The sequence below is a fragment of the Oncorhynchus tshawytscha genome, unplaced genomic scaffold (genome assembly GCF_018296145.1).
Source record: "Oncorhynchus tshawytscha isolate Ot180627B unplaced genomic scaffold, Otsh_v2.0 Un_contig_4583_pilon_pilon, whole genome shotgun sequence".
NCBI lineage: Eukaryota > Metazoa > Chordata > Actinopteri > Salmoniformes > Salmonidae > Oncorhynchus > Oncorhynchus tshawytscha.
Window position 1 is genome coordinate 34,182 of NW_024609176.1, and position 20,819 is coordinate 55,000.

General features: G+C 47.0%; 2 protein-coding genes across 2 annotated transcripts in view; one reads left to right on the plus strand and one right to left on the minus strand.

Moving 5' to 3' along the window:
* Positions 1 to 979: 979 nt before the first annotated feature.
* Positions 980 to 2,583, plus strand: LOC112262323 (transmembrane protein 60). The gene is made up of 2 exons (XM_024437998.2): positions 980 to 1,147; positions 1,563 to 2,583. The coding sequence occupies exon 2, from the start codon at positions 1,621 to 1,623 to the stop codon at positions 2,020 to 2,022; it is 402 nt and encodes a 133-aa protein (XP_024293766.1). The 5' UTR covers positions 980 to 1,147; positions 1,563 to 1,620; the 3' UTR covers positions 2,023 to 2,583.
* Positions 2,584 to 5,428: 2,845 nt separating this feature from the next.
* The window catches only part of LOC112261877 (lysine-specific demethylase RSBN1L), a 64,327-nt gene continuing 48,936 nt past the window's right edge, over positions 5,429 to 20,819 (minus strand). The window contains exons 6-8 of the mRNA XM_042314419.1: positions 12,130 to 12,297; positions 11,825 to 11,933; positions 5,429 to 7,293 (exon numbers count right to left, since the gene is read on the minus strand). Of these exons, the coding sequence (XP_042170353.1) occupies positions 6,640 to 7,293; positions 11,825 to 11,933; positions 12,130 to 12,297 (931 nt within the window). The 3' untranslated portion in view covers positions 5,429 to 6,639. The remainder of the gene's footprint in view (positions 7,294 to 11,824; positions 11,934 to 12,129; positions 12,298 to 20,819) is intronic.

Genomic DNA, 20,819 nt, shown 5'->3' on the forward strand with positions numbered 1-20,819 from the left:
GTGCTCGGACCTCCTTTTCCTGTAGTCCACAATCATCTCCTTTGTCTTGATCACATTGAGGGAGAGATTGTTGTCCTGGCACCACACGGCCAGGTCTCTGACCTCCTCCCTATGTGCTGTCTCATGGTTGTTGGTGATCAGGCACTGTTGTGTCAGCAGCAAACTTAATGATGGTGTTGGAGTCATGCCTGACCGTGCAGTCATGAGTGAACAGGGAGTACAGGAGGGGACTGAGCACGAACCCCTGAGGGGCCCCCATGTTGAGGATCAGCATGGTGGATGTGTTGTTACCTACCCTTACCACCTGGGGGCGGCCCGTCAGGAAGTCCAGGATCCAGTTGCAGAGGGAGGTGTTTAGTCCCATGGTCCTTGGCTTAGTGATGAGCTTTGAGGGCACTATGGTGTTGAATGCTGAGCTGCAGTCAATGAATAGCATTCTCACATAGGGGTTCCTTTTGTCCAGGTGGGAAAGGACAATGTGGAGCACAATAGAGATTGCATCATCTGCGTGTGTTTGCATGCATGTGTCTATGTTTGTGTTGCTTCACAGTACCTGCTGTTCCATAAGGAATTTTATTTTTTATCTAATTTTACTTCTGGCATGAGTTACTTGATGTGGAATAGAGTTCCATGTAGTTATGGCTCTATGTAGTACTGTGCGCCTCCCATAGTCTGTTCTGGACTTGGGGATTGTGAAAAGACCTCTGGTGGCATGTCCGAGCTATGTGCCAGTAGTTTAAACCGACAGCTCGGTGCATTCAACATGTCACAATACCTCTCACAAATACAAGTACACAGTCTGAAACTAACCGCAGCTCTGCGTTGTGTTGCTGTCATTTATTTATAAAATCTGCTGGGGATATTCTTTAGGAACTTTACGGTAAAAGCCCTGTATCCTCAAATACGGGATATTGTGATTGACATTACATTGGTCCAATAGTTGGAACGATCATTTTATCAATAACCAATAGGTATTAATGTTGGGCGGGATCTTACCTTGAGTGCAAGTAAAGGGAATAAATCAGCCGTTCAAACTAGCTAATATTTACGAACGGTCATGTAGCTAATATTGATGATGGATTATCGAAAATTATTTAACGGTGGATACGGAGACAGAAACTCTGATCATCACTAAACACAACATCAGGTAGGTTGCTGCAACGCGTTGTGGTGTTTGCTAGAATAACTAACGATAGCTATTTTAGCAAACGCCAGTTAACTTTAGCGAGCTAACTAGCCATTCTTAAAATGTAAATGTGTTTATCTGTCTTGCAAATAATGTTAGCTTATTAGCTAAACATTTCTATTAAAAAAAATGTCACGCTAGTTAGTTTTCTATATGACATTTCTAAGTAACGTTAGATGCAACTAGCTGCAGCTGTGTTGAAATAACGTTCTAGTTTGACGGTATTCTTCGGCCTCGCAGAAGAACTTGTCATTAGTGACATTGTAAATGTATGTGTCTGACTGTATCTAGACAGCTAGCTAACTCGTGTGTGTGCCGTTTGAATGCACAATAAAGGTGCATCATGGCTGTATTCTCTCTGACCCTTTCTTCCCAGGGCCGGCAACCTCTTATTTCCACTGTAGGTGTACTACCAGTGTACCTGTGGGGTCACCATGTCTCTCGCTCAGAGAGTCCTCCTCACCTGGATCTTCACCCTGGCCTTCCTCATCATGCTCGTCCTCAAACTAGATGGCAAAGTCCACTGGAACTGGTTCCTCACCTTTCTACCCGTATGGATCTTCGACGGCATCCTCCTCCTCATGTTACTCGTCAAGATGGTCGCCAGGTGTAAAGCGGGTCACGACCCTCGTAACGGCTCCCAGGACCTGAAGAAGAAGGCCTGGTACCTGGCGTCCATGCTGCTGAAGCTGGGCTTCTGTCTGACGCTGTGCGCCCGGCTGGAGAAGCTTACCCATATCAAGCTCACCTTTGTGTGTATTCCTCTATGGTGCATGTTGCTGGGAGCCATGGTGGAGCTGGGCTATAACATCTTCCCTGAGAGGAGAGAGGCATGAGAGAGGGATTGAGGAGAATGGAAAGGAGGAGGCTCTTCAGAGAAGGCTGGAAGGAACACACACAAACCTAATTCTTTAGTGTGGTTATTTCAGCTGTTTGCAAAATCACAAACTCTCCTTCATTTGTTATGACATGAAGTGTTATCCCGTTGACCAAGCTTTGCTCTCGTGCCAACAGTACTGCTTATCAGAGAACAGATCAGAGACTGTGCCTTCAGGAGGTTATAAAACGGATGTAAATGGTACAGGTCATGTAGATGTCAGATAAACTAATACAATCTAGCAAAGACATGTCACATTGCTAGCTAAGGATTTCCGGACATTTTCCTTGACGTCAGCATCTTTTGTGTTGTAAAATCTTTCATACTTTGTGGGACGACAAATGATTGTCGTAGTGTTTGGAAGACGGGGCTCTTCCTATGTAAAGCCATTCAGTTTAAATGTGATCTACCTGTAGTGTTACTGTCTCCTTTTAATTTTCACATCAATCTGCATATTATTTATTATTTTCCTTTCAGTATTGTGTGAATAAATGGATGTTACTATTGTTCCAAACTAAAACATGCTCTGATTTTGTTTGGTGCCTTTATGAGCTGTTGACTCCAGCATCAGAATAGATGAGCAGGCAAGTCTCAATGCACTACCAGCCGTATTGGCTAGATGGCAGTAGCAGCACGGTAGACTAATGTTGGCCTACTTGTGTTCAATGCAATAATCAGTTGTAATACTGGGTTGTTTGAGGATGTATCAAGGAACTTTACAACTTGCACAGACTGAACAGCCTCATTCCATGTACTCTCAGTTCAGTAAATGTGTACCACTAACATAAAATGTCTCTCAACCATGATGCATTTGGGGGGGTTATTTAATCCCTCCCTCTGAAAGGAGACTGACTGAACATGTTCTCTCTGTGCCTGCCCTTTTCTTAAAGGACACATTTGTCCTGACATTCACACACGGAGGATGCATAAACATCTTCCTCTCACACACACAAACATGTTCCTCGCCGGTCTGTGTGTCAGGGCTACACTCTCCCAACCCCTCTCCTCAGGTCCTTCTATATGCCACACCCTCTTTGGATAGCCCCATAGGGCTCTGGTCAACAGTAGTGCACTATAGAGAACGGGGTGCCGTTTGGGACACACCCTCTTTGGATAGCCCCATAGGGCTCTGGTCAACAGTAGTGCACTTGTAACTATAGAGAGGGACTGCACACACAACAGGGTGCTCCCGTTTGCAGAGCAAGGGGAACAACTACACTCAGAGCAAGTCTTTGGATAGCCCCATAGGGCTCTGGTCAACAGTAGTGCACTATAGAGAACGGGGTGCCGTTTGGGACACACCCTCTTTGGATAGCCCCATAGGGCTCTGGTCAACAGTAGTACACTATAGAGAACGGGGTGCCGTTTGGGACACACCCTCTTGGGATAGCCCCATAGGGCTCTGGTCAACAGTAGTGCACTATAGAGAACAGGGTGCCTTTTGGGACACACCCTCTTTGGATAGCCCCATAGGGCTCTGGTCAACAGTAGTACACTATAGAGAACAGGGTGCCTTTTGGGACACACCCTCTTTGGATAGCCCCATAGGGCTCTGGTCAACAGTAGTGCACTATAGAGAACGGGGTGCCGTTTGGGACACACCCTGTGACTGGACCAAGAGTTTGAGGCTCGCCCATCACACTAATCTGATTATCTGACATTCAAACCATGTGGGGCCAGGGCAGTCTGTCATAGCTTCTAGCGAGGTCTCTGTTGGGCTTGTACTGCTACTGCACATTCTGATCAGCAGCTCTTCTGTGTTTCATTTCCCAGCGCGCCATGGCTATAATCTCACATACCAGAACTGCTGAGCTCATCGCCGCTGAGTGCAGTGTGTGGGCGGCTTGCATAACACACACAGACAGAAGTAGCAGAGGCTAGAAAGGTAATCCTGCTCCAGTAGATCCATGCTTCTGCAGATCACACACTGAACTGTCTCCACGCAGACATTCATCTTATTGGAGATTGTTGTGCAGAAATAAATTGCCTGTTTCAGATGAGTGGCAAGTTGAATCCCAAATATATCAAATCAAATTTATTTATATAGTCCTTCATACATCAGCTGATATCTCAAAGTGCTGTACAGAAACCCAGCCTAAAACCCCAAACAGCAAGCAATGCAGGTGTAGAAGCACAGTGGCTAGGAAAAACTCCCTAGAAAGGCCAAAACCTAGGAAGAAACCTAGAGAGGAACCAGGCTATGTGGGGTGGCCAGTCCTCTTCTGGCTGTGCCGGGTGGAGATTATAACAGAACATGGCCAAGATGTTCAAATGTTCATAAATGACCAGCATGGTCGTATAATAATAAGGCAGAACAGTTGAAACTGGAGCAGCAGCACGGTCAGGTGGACTGGGGACAGCAAGGAGTCATCATGTCAGGTAGTCCTGGGGCATGGTCCTAGGGCTCAGGTCCTCCTCCGAGAGAGAGAGAAAGAGAGAATTAGAGAACGCACACTTAGATTCACACAGGACACCGAATAGGACAGGAGAGGTACTCCAGATATAACAAACTGACCCTAGCCCCCCGACACATTAACTACTGCAGCATAAATACTGGAGGCTGAGACAGGAGGGGTCAGGAGACACTGTGGCCCCATCCGAGGACACCCCAGACAGGGCCAAACAGGAAGGATATAACCCCACCCACTTTGCCAAAGCACAGCCCCCACACCACTAGAGGGATATCTTCAACCACCAACTTACCATCCTGAGACAAGGCTGAGTATAGCCCACAAAGATCTCCGCCATGGCACAAATATACACACTTCTTGACTGAGCCCAACACGTCTCTATTGCAAAATGATACCTGTTAAATATAAAAGGGATGGTCTTATCAGTTTAAGTTAGAACCTAAAAGGCCATGATATCAGATATGAACCATTGATCTACTGTATGTCCGTTGGAGCCCCATGATCAAACATCACTCATAACATTGACCTTTTTTTCCATTTTCACCTAAAATGACCCAAATCTAACTGCCTGTAGAACAGGACCTGAAGCAAAGGAAGGAAATGCACATTCTTGGTACCATTTGAAACAATGAAGTTTGTGGAAAAATGTAAATTAATGTAGGAGAATAACACAGATCTGGTACAAGATAATACAAAGAAAAAATTATTTGTTCTCTATTTTTTCTTTGTTCCATTATCTTTGAAATGCAAGAGAAAGGCCATCACATATTGCAATTTAGATGTTGGCCACTAGATGGCATCAGTGTGCGCAAAGTTTCAGATTGATCCAGTGAAGCATTGCAATACTGGACAATATTTTGTATCAAGTCTGCCCAAATGTGCCGAATTGGTCAATTGATACATTCAAGAGATCCATCTGGTGTCCACTGTAGCCCCATGATCAAACAACATCACTCGTAACCTTAACCTTTATTAAGAGGTCCATATTTATGTAGAAATCACACTACAAGTTTTTCTCCTTACAAAAAGTTATTTACACTACAGTGCTGACAATTAAAATCGAACAAAAATTATGAAAACTAAAAGCTTCCTTGATATAAATAAGCCTCTGAGGGGGAACAAAAGAAAGCCTGGATCCTTTAAAATAATGTCTCATCATCTTACAAAAAATATATATATGTTAATGTCAGCTCTAATAATAATCCATCTATAACCTAAAACTAAAATATATTATTTAAGGACCTGTATGTTTGTCAGACCTGCAGAGTACCAGTGCTTCTGGCCCTAAGTGCTTTGACAGTTCACAGATATTAGCCTGAGTCCCAGATCAGTTTATGCGTTCTTGCCAAGCCAACTCCTACTGTACGGTCAACATTGAGACAATACAAACTGATCTGGGACCAGGCTACACAGTTATGGACAGGCACTGAGGAATGTTACATTTGCAATGTATTCATTCGGTAACAGAACAGAGCAAGTGTGCATCCTAAAGGGCACCCTATTTCCAATATAGTGCACTACTTTTGAACAGATCTCTCTCCTATGGGCCCTGGTCACAAAGTAGATCCCTATATAGGGAATAGGACACCAATTAGGATGCAGACCCAACAGAGCTTTACGTGTTCCTTAGAATACATCACACACCGTGTTGATATCATGGTTTAATTTCTGTCTTCTCCTTCCTTTAGATGGGATTAAAACAGAACCCCGAAGAGCCATGTTAAAACACTATGTACAAAGATCAGTAGAAACAGTCTTTCTGATGTTGCTCATGCAGGTGGTGGTTAAAGGAGAGGGAGGAGCGGTGCGGGGGGCCAGGAGGACGTGTTTCCGGGGGGGTGACTGGGGCCTTTGTGTAAAGAGAAGTGTCTTTGTCCTGGGGTTTGTCCGGTCTGGGCTGGGGTTGGGCCCGGAACTGGGGTGTAGGGGTCCTGCTCTCTGTGTGGCTGGAGGCCAGGCTTGAAGAAGATAGAAGGGGTGCAGGGGAGGGCGTCAAAAAGGGGATAGGGGTGTGGGTAAGGGTAGGGGTATGGGTAGGGATGTGGGTAAGGATAGGGGTGTGGGTAAGGACAGGGGTGTGGCAGGGTTTGCGTGAGGGAGAGGGACTGGGGGTACGAATGGAAGCCGGGCTGGGTTTGAAGGGGGGAGAGTGTGTAGAAGTGGGACTAGATTTGGGAGAGGGGGTACAAGAGGATGACGGACTGGGTTTGGGAGAGGATGGGGGGGTGGAGGTGGGGGAGGGTTTGAGTGAGGAAGACAAGGAAGAGTGTGTGGTAGTGGTTTGATGTAATTCTGCGTGATGGTGGTGGTGGTAGTAGTGGGGATGATGGTGATGTGATTTGGGCTTGGTGTCCTGGAAAGACGATTTGGAGGGAGTTAGGGGGGTGATGGGAGTTGGTAGGGGGTGATGGGAGTTGGTAGGGGGCGATGGGTGAGGTGACAGAGGGCTTGGGCAGCCTTATATCCGCAGGTTGAGGTTCCACTTTGACCTCCGGGTGGGCAGTGTCTCTGTCTGTGGGGGGTTTGGGGTCCGTGAGAGGAGCTGTGGTCCCTCCCATCAAGGCATCCCCAAACTGCTCCTGTTTGACTCGTAGCGTCGACACGTCCACCTTCCTCTCCTCCTCGGCCGGAGGCTCTTGGTGGTATTGTTTTAAGCGGATGTGCCATGCCAGGCTGCAGACAGCAGAGACAGTCTTGAACTGATGAACCACACTACGAGGGATGTAGTAGATGTCATTGTCGTACAGCTGGATACGGGCGTAGCGGATCCCCTCGCGTCTCAGCTGGTTCAGCTTAGCGTCGTCCACCCACTGCACACACTGAGGGAGAGAGAGAGAGAGAGAGTTAGACAGTGTACTGGAGGAGAAGATCCACTGAGCTGTTTCCATATTGTTCTAAACCAGGGGAGTAGTTCAATCACTAGTGCTGAAGGATCCAGCTCTGGGTTGAACATTTGTAAAGCAAACGCAGAAGGATGCTGTGAAATCACCTCTCAGCTGCTCCTAACTAAAACAAAAGTGCAGCTTAAGAGACACTAATGGAGGACAGGCCCTGAGTCCTCCTGGAGGGTCTCTTTAATGGAGGATAGGCCCTGAGCCCTCCTGGAGGGTCTCTTTAATGGAGGATAGGCCCTGAGTCCTCCTGGAGGGTCTCTTTAATGGAGGACAGGCCCTGAGCCCTCCTGGAGGGTCTCTTTAATGGAGGATAGGCCCTGAGCCCTCCTGGAGGGTCTCTTTAATGGAGGACAGGCCCTGAGCCCTCCTGGAGGGTCTCTTTAATGGAGGACAGGCCCTGAGCCCTCCTGGAGGGTCTCTTTAATGGAGGACAGGCCCTGAAAGCCCTCCTGGAGGGTCTCTTTAATGGAGGACAGCTGGGATGTCCCTCCAAAACCTGGCCATTCACTGAGCCCTCCTGGAGGTCATTCACCCTTCCTGTCCATCAACTCCAGGCTGAACTTTAATGGAGGACAGGCCCTGAGCCCTCCTGGAGGGTCTCTTTAATGGAAAATAGGCCCTAGAGCCCTCCTGGAGGGACTCTTTAATGGAGGATAGGCCCTGAGCCCTCCTGGAGGTCTCTTTAATGGAGGATAGGCCCTCCAAGCTAAAACCAAATATGTTTTTCCTGGAGGGTCTCATTTTTAATTTGGAGGATTTAGGCCCTACAAGCCCATAGTCCTGGAGGGTCTTTTTAATGGAGGATAGGCCCTGAGCCCTCCTAAAAACTCTTTTTAATGGAGGACAGGCCCTGAACCTTTCCTGGAGGATCACTTTAATGTAAGACAGGCCCTGAGATAAATCCCTCCTGGAGGATCACTTTAATGTAAGACAGGCCCTGAGCCCTCCTGGAGGATCACTTTAATGTAGGACAGGCCCTGAGCCCTCCTGGAGGATCACTTTAATGTAGGACAGGCCCTGAGCCCTCCTGGAGGATCACTTTAATGTAAGACAGGCCCTGAGCCCTCCTGGAGGGTCTCTGTTGGAGACAGCACAGTGTAGTGCCACATCTAGCCATAGGGTGGCAGTACAGTGCATAGGGCTGTGGATAAGCTACCTTGTTTCATGCAATATCAAATCAAATGTTTTGTCACATGAGCTAAATACAACCGGTGTAGATCTTACAGTGAAATGCTTACTTACAAGCCCTTAACCACCAATGCAGTTAAGAAAAATAAGAAATAAAAGTAACTAATAATTAAAGAGCAGCAGTAAAATAACAGTAGCGAGGCAATATACAAGGGGTACCGGTATAGAGTTAATCTATGGGGGCACCGGTTAGTCGAGGTAATATGTACATTAGGGTAGAGTTATTAAAGTGCATAGACCACAGAGTAGCAGCAGCGTAAAAGAGGGGGGCAATGCAAGTAGTCTGGGTGGCCATTTGATTAGCTGTTCAGGAGTCTTATGGCTTGGGGGTAGAAGCTGTTTAGAAGCCTCTTGGACCTAGACTTGGCGCTCCGGTACCGCTTGCCGTGCAGTGGCAGAGAGAACAGTGTATGACTTGGGTGGCCGGAGTCTGACATTTTTTAGGGCCTTCCTCTGACACCACCTGGTATAGTGGTCCTGGATGGCAGAACGCTTGGCCTCAGTGATGTACTGGGCTGTACGCAATACCCTCTGTGATGCCTTGCGATCGGAGGCCGAGCAGTTGCCGTACCAGGCAGTGATGCAACCAGTCAGGATGCTCTCGATCCTCCTTTTCCTGTAGTCCACAATCATCTCTTTAGTCTTGATCACATGGAGGGAGAGGTTTTTGTCCTGGCACCACATGGCCAGGTCTCTTACCTCCTCCCTATGTGCTGTCTCATGGTTGTTGGTGATCAGGTCTAACACTGATGTGTCATCAGCAAACTTAATGATGGAGTTGGAGTCGTGCCTGACCCATGCAGTCATGAGTAAACAGGGAGTACAGAAGGGGACTGAGCACGCACCCCTGAGGGGCTCCCGTGTTGAGGATCAGCGTGACGGATGTGTTGTTACCTACCCTTACCACCTGGGGGCGGCCTGTCAGGAAGTCCAGGATCCAGTTGCAGAGGTGGGTGTTTAGTCCCATGGTCCTTAGCTTAGTGATGAGCTTTGAGGGCACTATGGTGTTGAACACAGAATGAATAGCATTCTCACATAGGTGTTCCTTTTGTCCAGGTGGGTACGGGCAGTGTGGAGTGCAATAGAGATTGCATCATCTGTGGATCTGTTGGGGCGGTATGCAAATTGGAGTGGTTCTTGGGTTTCTGGTGAGTGCTCGGTAGTCATTTTGGCAGGTTATCTTAGTGTTCTTGGGCACAGGGACTATGGTGGTCTGCTTGAAACATGTTGGTATTAGACTCAGACAGGGAGAGGTTGAAAATGTCAGTGAAGACACTTGACAGTTGGTCAGCGCAAGCTCGGAGTACACGTCCTGGTAATCCGTCTGGCCCTCCGGCCTTGTGAATGTTGATCTTTTTAAAGGTCTTACTCACATCGGCTGCGGAAAGCATGATCACACAATCGTCTGGAACAGCTGATGCTCTCATGCATGTTTCAGTGTTACTTGCGTTGAAGCGAGTACAGAAGTAATTTAGCTTGTCTGGTAGGCTCGTGTTACTGGGCAGCACTCGGCTGTACTTCCCTTTGTAGTCTGTAATAGTTTGCAAGCCCTGTCTCATCCAACGAGAGTCGGAGTCGGTGTAGTACGATTCGATCTTAGTCCTGTATTGATGCTTTGCCTGTTTGATGGTTTGTCAGAGGGCATAGCGGGATTTCTTATAAGGTTCCGGGTTAGAGTCTTCTGGTTGTGGTATGTGTGTACAGTCACTGTAGGGATGACGTCATCAATGCACTTATTAATGAAAACAGTGACTGATGTGGTGTCCTCAATGCCATCGGAAGAATCCAGGAACATATTCCAGTCTGTTCTAGCAAAACAGTCCTGTAGCTTAGCATCTGCTTAATCTAACCACTTTTTTATTGACCGAGTCACTGGTGCTTCCTGCTTTCATATTCGCTTGTAAGCAGGAATCAGGAGGATAGAATTATGGTCAGATTTGCCAAATGGAGGGCGAGGGAGAGCTTTGTACGCGTCTATGTGTGTGGAGTAAAGGTGGTCTAGAGTTTTTTTCCCTCTAGTTGCACATTTAACATGCTGATAGAAATTTGGTAAAACGGATTTACGTTTCCCTGCATTAAAGTCCCCGGCCACTAGGAGCGCCGCCTCTGGATGAGCGTTTTCCTGTTTGCTTATGGCGGTATACAGCTCATTGAGTGCGGTCTTAGTGCCAGCATCGTTTTGTGGTGGTATGTAAACAGCTACGAAAAATACAGATAAAACTCTCTTGGTAGATAGTGTGGTCTACAGCTTATCATGAGATACTCTACTTCAGGCAAGCAAAACATCAAGACTTCCTTAGATATTGTGCCTTAGGTATTGTTTACAAATATACATTGTCTTACCAGAGGCTGTTGTTCTATCCTGCTGATACAGTGTATAACCCACCAGCTGTATGTTATTCATGTCGTTGTTCAGCCACAACTCAGTGAAACATAAGATATTACAGTTTTTAATGTCCTGGTGGTAGGATTTACGTGCTTTTTAGTTCATCCTATTTATTATCCAGCGATTGTATGTTGGCCAGTAGTACGGATGGCAAAGGCAGATCCTCAGAAGGCATCTTCACTAGAGGTCGACTGATTCATCGGAAAGGCTGATTAATTAAGGCCGATTTCAAGGTTTCATAACAATCGGTCATCGGCATTTTTGAACACCGATTATGGCCGATTATATTGGGCTCCGCGGGGAGACTGCGTGGCAGGCTGACTACCTGTTACGCGAGTGCAGCAAGGAGCCAAGGTAAGTTGCTAGCTAGCATTAAACTTTTAAAAAACACATCAATCATGGCACATATTGCACTTTTACTTTCTTCTCCAACACTTTGTTTTTGCATTATTTAAACCAAATTGAACATGTTTAATTTATTTGAGACTAAATTGATGTTATTGAATTATTACAAATAAATAATTAATAAATGAATATATATATATATATATATAAATCGTCCGATTAATCGGTACCGACTTTTTTTGGTCCTCCAATAATCGGTATTCGTGTTGAAAAATCATAATTGGTCGACCTCTAATCTCCACCAGGCATCTCCACAAGTCATCCGACTCATTAAAGAAATGTTCTTCATCAAGTTCGAAGTGAGTAATCGCTGTTCTGTTTTCCAGAAGCTTTCAGTCATAAGAGACAGAATAAGTTACAAAAAAAACAAAATAGCAGAGTTGTTTAAGAGTTGCAGAGTTGTTTATGAAACAGCAGCCATTGTCTCCGCTGCCATTTGAACTAATAGAAACGAGGTAGAGGACAGGTGCAGCTCACCTGGGACAGAGGTGGTTCGTGCAGGTCCAGTTGTAACCTCTGGACTACATTAGGGAAGTCTCCAGCATGGAAACAGATCACGTCTTTGGTAACGCGAGGAGGCTCCGCGCTACAGAGACAGAGAGAAGATAGATTATAACCATTGATTTCCAATCAGATTATGCAGCGGTCTTGTAACGGATTACTTGGACGATTGTTGGATACTAAATACAGCCTCAATAGGCCGACAGTTTAAAGTAATTTATACCAAGCAACGTATCTAAAGACAATACATGATCATATATCCGGGTGTTAAAACCACCCACCTCTCTCCACAGCGCACGGCCTTGAGCACCCCTACAGCGGCGGTGGTCTGCCTCTCGAAGCCCTGTCCGATGTGGTCAGCGTGGGCCCGCGTCCGGTCATCGAACAGCATCTCACGAGGCTCGCTGGCCCGAGGTAGGTACTGCAGGTTCTTGATCTCATTGGTTGACCTGGAGGAGGAGAGGACATTGAGATTAACACAAACTTCTATAGCAGGCGGCCATAATAAGACCAAAATAATCAATCAATCATCAATTACTATATGATACTAAATAACAGATTTTTTTTATCCTGATCCAGCATCCTGCCTCTGGAGAGCTAGTCTAGGATATCCCTGACCTTGTAGCTTAGTAAGCTGTCTGGTCCCAGAGACCACCGGAGAGCCGGAAGTAAGCTGTCTGGTTCTAGAGACCACCGGAGAGCCGGAAGTAAGCTGTCTGTATCCAGAGACCACTGGAGAGCCGGAAGTAAGCTGTCTGTATCCAGAGACCACCAGAGAGCCAGAAGTAAGCTGTCTGTATCCAGAGACCACCGGAGAGCCGGAAGTAAGCTGTCTGGTTCTAGAGACCACCGGAAGTAAGCTATCTGGTTCTAGAGACCACTAGAGAGCCGGAAGTAAGCTGTCTGGTTCTAGAGACCACCGGAGAGCCGGAAGTAAGCTGTCTGTATCCAGAGACCACCGGAGAGCCGGAAGTAAGCTGTCTGGTTCTAGAGACCACCGGAGAGCCGGAAGTAAGCTGTCTGGTTCTAGAGACCACCGGAGAGCCGGAAGTAAGCTGTCTGGTTCTAGAGACCACTAGAGCTGTCTGGTTCTAGAGACCACCGGAGAGCCAGAAGTAAGCTGTCTGGTTCTAGAGACCACCGGAGAGCCGGAAGTAAGCTGTCTGGTTCTAGAGACCACCGGAGAGCCGGAAGTAAGCTGTCTCCCCAGTGAAGCACATTAACACCTGATTCAACAAATGTAATGGAATCAATGGAACGGAGTCAAACGTTGTTTCCATGTGTTGGATGTGTTTGATACCATTCCACTGATTCCATTCCAGCCATTACAATGAGCCTGCCGTCCTATTGCTCCTCCCACCAGCTTCCTCTGAAGCCCACACACACTGCAGCGCTCCAGAACTAGGAATATACCGCAATGTCCTACAGCGCTACATTCATGAGCGACCCCACAGCGCCAGTGTTTAGTCAGAGAGAGGGGTAAACACAGCCAGTGTTTAGTCAGAGAGAGGGGTAACACAGCCAGTGTTTAGTCAGAGAGAGGGGTAACACAGCCAGTGTTTAGTCAGAGAGAGGGGTAACACAGCCAGTGTTTAGTCAGAGAGAGGGGTAACACAGCCAGTGTTTAGTCAGAGAGAGGGGTAACACAGCCAGTGTTTAGTCAGAGAGGGGGTAACACAGCCAGTGTTTAGTCAGAGAGAGAGGGGTAACACAGCCAGTGTTTAGTCAGAGAGAGGGTAACACCGCCAGTGTTTAGTCAGAGAGAGGGGTAACACCGCCAGTGTTTAGTCAGAGAGAGGGGTAACACCGCCAGTGTTTAGTCAGAGAGAGTGTTTAGGTAAACACAGCCAGTGTTTAGTCAGAGAGAGGGGTAAACACAGCCAGTGTTTAGTCAGAGAGAGGGGTAACACCGGCAGTGTTTAGTCAGAGAGAGGGGTAACACCGCCAGTGTTTAGTCAGAGAGAGGGGTAACACAGCCAGTGTTTAGTCAGAGAGAGGGGTAACACCGCTAGTGTTTAGTCAGAGAGAGGGGTAACACCGCCAGTGTTTAGTCAGAGAGAGGGGTAACACTGCCAGTGTTTAGTCAGAGAGGGGGTAACACAGCCAGTGTTTAGTCAGAGAGAGGGGTAACACCGCCAGTGTTTAGTCAGAGAGCCAGTGGGTAACACAGCCAGTGTTTAGTCAGTTAACACAGCCAGTGTTTAGTCAGAGAGAGGGGTAACACAGCCAGTGTTTAGTCAGAGAGGGGTAACACCGCCAGTGTTTAGTCAGAGAGAGGGGTAACACAGCCAGTGTTTAGTCAGAGAGGGGTAACACAGCCAGTGTTTAGTCAGAGAGAGGGGTAACACAGCCAGTGTTTAGTCAGAGAGGGGTAACACAGCCAGTGTTTAGTCAGAGAGAGGGGTAACACAGCCAGTGTTTAGTCAGAGAGAGGGGTAACACAGCCAGTGTTTAGTCAGAGAGGGGTAACACCGCCAGTGTTTAGTCAGAGAGGGGTAACACAGCCAGTGTTTAGTCAGAGAGAGGGGTAACACAGCCAGTGTTTAGTCAGAGAGAGGGGTAACACAGCCAGTGTTTAGTCAGAGAGGGGTAACACAGCCAGTGTTTAGTCAGAGAGGGGTAACACCGCCAGTGTTTAGTCAGAGAGAGGGGTAACAGCCAGTGTTTAGTCAGAGAGAGGGGTAACCGCCAGTGTTTAGTCAGAGAGAGGGGTAACACAGCCAGTGTTTAGTCAGCCAGTGTTTAGTCAGAGGGGTAACACAGCCAGTGTTTAGTCAGAGAGAGGGGTAACACAGCCAGTGTTTAGTCAGAGAGAGGGGTAACACCGCCAGTGTTTAGTCAGAGAGGGGTAACACAGCCAGTGTTTAGTCAGAGAGGGGTAACACAGCCAGTGTTTAGTCAGAGAGAGGGGTAACACAGCCAGTGTTTAGTCAGAGAGAGGGGTAACACAGCCAGTGTTTAGTCAGAGAGAGGGGTAACACAGCCAGTGTTTAGTCAGAGAGGGGGTAACACAGCCAGTGTTTAGTCAGAGAGGGGGGGGTAACACCGCCAGTGTTTAGTCAGAGAGAGGGGTAACACAGCCAGTGTTTAGTCAGAGAGAGGGGTAACACAGCCAGTGTTTAGTCAGAGAGAGCCAGGGTAACACCGCCAGTGTTTAGTCAGAGAGAGGGGTAACACAGCCAGTGTTTAGTCAGAGAGGGGTAACACAGCCAGTGTTTAGTCAGAGAGAGGGGTAACACCGCCAGTGTTTAGTCAGAGAGGGGTAACACCGCCAGTGTTTAGTCAGAACACAGCCAGTGAGGGGTAACACAGCCAGTGTTTAGTCAGAGAGAGGGGTAACACAGCCAGTGTTTAGTCAGACAGAGAGTCAGGGGTAACACCGCCAGTGTTTAGTCAGAGAGAGGGGTAACACAGCCAGTGTTTAGTCAGAGAGAGGGGTAACACAGCCAGTGTTTAGTCAGAGAGAGGGGTAACACCGCCAGTGTTTAGTCAGAGAGAGGGGTAACACCGCCAGTGTTTAGTCAGAGAGAGGGGTAACACCGCCAGTGTTTAGTCAGAGAGAGGGGTAACACAGCCAGTGTTTAGTCAGAGAGAGGGGTAACACAGCCAGTGTTTAGTCAGAGAGAGTGTTTAGTCAGAGAGAGGTACAGGTAACACAGCCAGTGTTTAGTCAGAGAGAGGGGTAACACAGCCAGTGTTTAGTCAGAGAGAGGGGTAACACAGCCAGTGTTTAGTCAGAGAGAGGGGTAACACCGCCAGTGTTTAGTCAGAGAGGGTAACACCGCCAGTGTTTAGTCAGAGAGAGGGGTAACACCGCCAGTGTTTAGTCAGAGAGAGGGGTAACTCCGCCAGTGTTTAGTCAGAGAGAGGGGTAACACCGCCAGTGTTTAGTCAGAGAGAGGGGTAACACGCCAGTGTTTAGTCAGAGAGAGGGGTAACACAGCCAGTGTTTAGTCAGAGAGAGGGGTAACACGCCAGTGTTTAGTCAGAGAGAGAGCCAGGGTAACACAGCCAGTGGCCAGTGTTTAGTCAGAGAGAGGGGTAACACCGCCAGTGTTTAGGGGTAACACAGCCAGTGTTTAGTCAGAGAGGGGTAACACAGCCAGTGTTTAGTGAGAGAGAGGGGTAAGGGGTAACCGCCAGTGTTTAGTCAGAGAGAGGGGTAACACGGGCCAGTGTTTAGTCAGAGAGAGGGGTAACTCCGCCAGTGTTTAGTCAGAGAGAGGGGTAACACAGCCAGTGTTTAGTCAGAGAGAGGGGTAACTCCGCCAGTGTTTAGTCAGAGAGAGGGGTAACACAGCCAGTGTTTAGTGAGAGAGAGGGGTAACGCCGCCAGTGTTTAGTGAGAGAGAGGGGTAACACAGCCAGTGTTTAGTGAGAGAGAGGGGTAACACAGCCAGTGTTTAGTGAGAGAGAGGGGTAACGCCGCCAGTGTTTAGTGAGAGAGAGGGGTAACGCCGCCAGTGTTTAGTCAGAGAGAGGGGTAACACAGCCAGTGTTTAGTGAGAGAGAGGGGTAACACAGCCAGTGAAAAGGCAGTGTGAGTACATCCTCACATTTAACATACATTACACTAGAGAACATCACGGGGTGAAACAACCAACGAGGAGATAGTGCCTGTGTCACAAATCACACCATATTCCCTATATCGTGCCCTACAGTAGTGTACTATATAGGGGTTAGTGTGCCATTTGTGATGTAACCCGAGCACTGTTTAGTATGCAGAAGTAGGACAGGACTTCTGCCTGCCTGGATGAAGTAATACATGTAAAGCTGAGACCCAGAGAAAAGGTTTCAACAGAAGAAACAGACAGCACTCTGGGGAGGGAGAAGAGGGGGAGGGAAGGAGAGAGAAAGGGACGGAGGAAGAGGGAGGGGGAGGGAGGAAGCCCAGCATTTTTGGGCTCCTGTGCCTGAAGCAATTGGCCACGGCTATTTGGTCTTACTGTTCGAGTCGAGAGAGAGTAGTCACTGTACTTCAGAATCTATTTATTTTATTTAACCAGGCAAGTCAGTTAAGAACAAATTCTTATTTACAATGACGGCCTACTGGGGAACAGTGGGTTAACTGCCTTGTTCAGGGGCAGAACAACAGACTTTTACCTTGTCAGCTCAGGATTTAGATCTTGCAACCTTTCGGTTACTAGTCCAACGCTCTAACCACTATGCTACCTGCCGCCCCATCTATGAGGACAGACAGTGAGGTACTAGTCACTGTACTACAGTATCTATGAGGACAGACAGTGAGGTACTAGTCACTGTACTGTAGTATCTATGAGGACAGACAGTGTTGTACTAGTCACTGTACTACAGTATCTATGAGGACAGACAGTGAGGTACTAGTCACTGTACTGTAGTGTCTATGGGGACAGACAGTGAGGTACTAGTCACTATACTACAGTATCTATGAGGACAGACAGTGAGGTACTAGTCACTATACTACAGTATCTATGAGGACAGACAGTGAGGTACTAGTCACTGTACTACAGTATCTATGAGGACAGACAGTGAGGTACTAGTCACTATACTACAGTATCTATGAGGACAGACAGTGAGGTACTAGTCACTATACTACAGTATCTATGGGGACAGACAGTGAGGTACTAGTTACTATACTACAGTATCTATGGGGACAGACAGTGAGGTACTAGTCACTATACTACAGTATCTATGGGGACAGACAGTGAGGTACTAGTCACTATACTACAGTATCTGAGGACAGACAGTGAGGTACTAGTCACTGTACTACAGTATCTATGAGGACAGACAGTGAGGTACTAGTCACTATACTACAGTATCTATGAGGACAGACAGTGAGGTACTAGTCACTATAATACAGTATCTATGGGGACAGACAGTGAGGTACTAGTTACTATACTACAGTATCTATGGGGACAGACAGTGAGGTACTAGTTACTATACTACAGGATCTATGAGGACAGACAGTGAGGTACTAGTCACTATACTACAGTATCTATGGGGACAGACAGTGAGGTACTATACTACAGTATCTATGAGGACAGACAGTGAGGTACTAGTCACTGTACTACAGTATCTATGAGGACAGAGAGGGAGGTACTAGTCACTATACTACAGTATCTATGAGGACAGACAGTGAGGTACTAGTCACTATACTACAGTATCTATGGGGACAGACAGTGAGGTACTAGTCAAAATACTACAGTATCTATGAGGACAGACAGTGAGGTACTAGTCACTATACTACAGTATCTATGGAGACAGACAGTGAGGTACTAGTCACTATACTACAGTATCTATGAGGACAGACAGTGAGGTACTAGTCACTATACTACAGTATCTATGGGGACAGACCGTGAGGTACTAGTCAAAATACTACAGTATCTATGAGGACAGACAGTGAGGTACTAGTCACTATACTACAGTATCTATGAGGACAGACAGTGAGGTACTAGTCACTATACTACAGTATCTATGAGGACAGACAGTGAGGTACTAGTGAAGGTGACGAAGTCAACTTGGTGAGACTTATTACATGGCAAGGTGAGGGTGGAAACTGAGAAGGCAGACAGAGTGAAAACTCAGTAATTTACTCACAGAAATCTGCTATGGCTGTTTTGGGTCAGAAAGTGAAGTGTTATTTTTCCACTACTTGGTCAAGTGGCTGTATATATATATATTAATATATCTTCCTGGATAGAAGAGGAACGTTATGTTTGGCGTAAAAGCAACACAGCTCATCACCCTGAACACACCATCCCCACTGTCAAACATGGTGGTGGCAGCATCATGGTTTGGGCCTGCTTTTCTTCAGCAGGGACAGGGAAGATGGTTAAAATTGATGGGAAGATGGATGGAGCCAAATACAGGACCATTCTGGAAGAAAACCTGATGGAGTCTGCAAAAGACCTGAGACTGGGACGGAGATTTGTCTTCCAACAAGACAATGATCCAAAACATAAAGCAAAATCTACAATGGAATGGTTCAAAAATAAACATATCCAGGTGTTAGAATGGCCAAGTCAAAGTCCAGACCTGAATCCAATCGAGAATCTGTGGAAAGAACTGAAAACTGCTGTTCACAAATGCTCTCCATCCAACCTCACTGAGCTCGAGCTGTTTTGCAAGGAGGAATGGGAAAAAATTTCAGTCTCTCGATGTGCAAAACTGATAGAGACATACCCCAAGCGACTTACAGCTGTAATTGCAGCAAAAGGTGGCGCTACAAAGTATTAACTTAAGGGGGCTGAATAATTTTGCACGCCCAATTTTTCAGTTTTTGATTTGTTAAAAAAGTTCGAAATATCCAATAAATGTCGTTCCACTTCATGATTGTGTCCCACTTGTTGATTCTTCACAAAAAAATACAGTTTTATATCTTTATGTTTGAAGCCTGAAATGTGGCAAAAGGTCGCAAAGTTCAAGGGGGCCGAATACTTTCGCAAGGCACTGTATATATATATATATTAATCTATCTTCCTGGGAACAGCTGTAAAAGAGGCCTTCTCTTCAGTCAAGGTCTCCATGTCTGTCTCGGTCTTTCACAGTTCCATGCCTGTGTACAGTATGATCCATGTCTGTCTCTGTCTTTCACAGTTCCATGCCTGTGTACAGTATGATCCATGTCTGTCTCTGTCTTTCACAGTTCCATGCCTGTGTACAGTATGATCCATGTCTGTCTAGGTCTTTCACAGTTTCCATGCCTATGTACAGTATGATCCATGTCTGTCTCTGTCTTTCACAGTTCCATGCCTGTGTACAGTATGATCCATGTCTGTCTCTGCCTTTCACAGTTCCATGCCTGTGTACAGTATGATCCATAAACCATGTGTTACTGTGTCCTATAAAAGATCCCTGAGGATTCCCTGAGCATGAAGACTCATCCTATAAATAAATCATACATTTTACAGGATGCCGTCATGCAGCCAAAACACAGTGATGTGTCATGCAGCCAAAACACAGTGTGTGTGTGTGTGTGTGTGTGTGTGTGTGTGTGTGTGTGTGTGTGTGTGTGTGTGTGTGTGTGTGTGTGTGTGTGTGTGTGTGTGTGTGTGTGTGTGTGTGTGTGTGTGTGTGTGTGTGTGTGTGTGTGTGTGTGTGTGTGTGTGTGTGTGTGTGTGTGTGTGTGTGTGTGTGTGTGTGAGAGAGAGAGTGAGAGAGAGAGATCCAGCCATCAGGTCTGACATGTGTTCCTGACAGCCTGTAGTCTTGTAAACCCCACCCTAGGCAACAGTGAAGAAGGCGGGGTGTTCAGGCAGGTAGTCTGGGGGACCATGAACCTTTAGCTCCCATTTCCCTCTTGTAGGATTGTTATTTGTAACAGCTGTCAATGGTATTACGGGACTACGATAGATTTTTCTGTGTGTGTGAATAAAGACAAGGAAAAAAATACCCACCAAAAAAGACAGCTCCTATACAATATTTTGAATAATCGATAAATAGTTTAGGCTGTATCCCAAATAGCACCCTAGATAGTGCACATCTTTCGACCAGATGTAAAAAAGGATACAGCAGGTGTAAATAGTACAGTGAAATGCAGACTAACGTGTAACGGGCTCCGACTAACTGGTAACGGGCTCTGACTAATGGGCTCCGACTAACAGGTAACAGGCTCCGACTAACAGGTAACGGGCTCCGACTAACGGGTAACCAGCTCCGACTAACGGGTAACGGCTCCGACTAACGGGCTCCGACTAACTGGTAACGGGCTCCGACTAACGGGCTCCGACTAACGGGTAACGGGCTCCGACTAACGGGCCCCGACTAACAGGCTCCGACTAACGGGTAATGGGCTCCGATTAACGGGTAACGGGCCCCGACTAACAGGTAACGGGCTCCGACTAACAGGTAACGGGCCCCGACTAACAGGTAACGGGCTCCGACTAACGGGCCCCGACTAATGGGTAACGGGCTCCGACTAATGGGTAACGGGCTCCGACTAACAGGCTTTAGTTGTCCTCGTCTTAAAATGTAGGAGTAACGTTGTTGCTTT

Coding starts and splice junctions, on each gene's coding strand:
- LOC112262323 (XM_024437998.2), top strand. CDS start 1,621: ATGTCTCTCGCTCAGAGAGTCCTCCTCACCTGGATCTTCACCCTGGCC.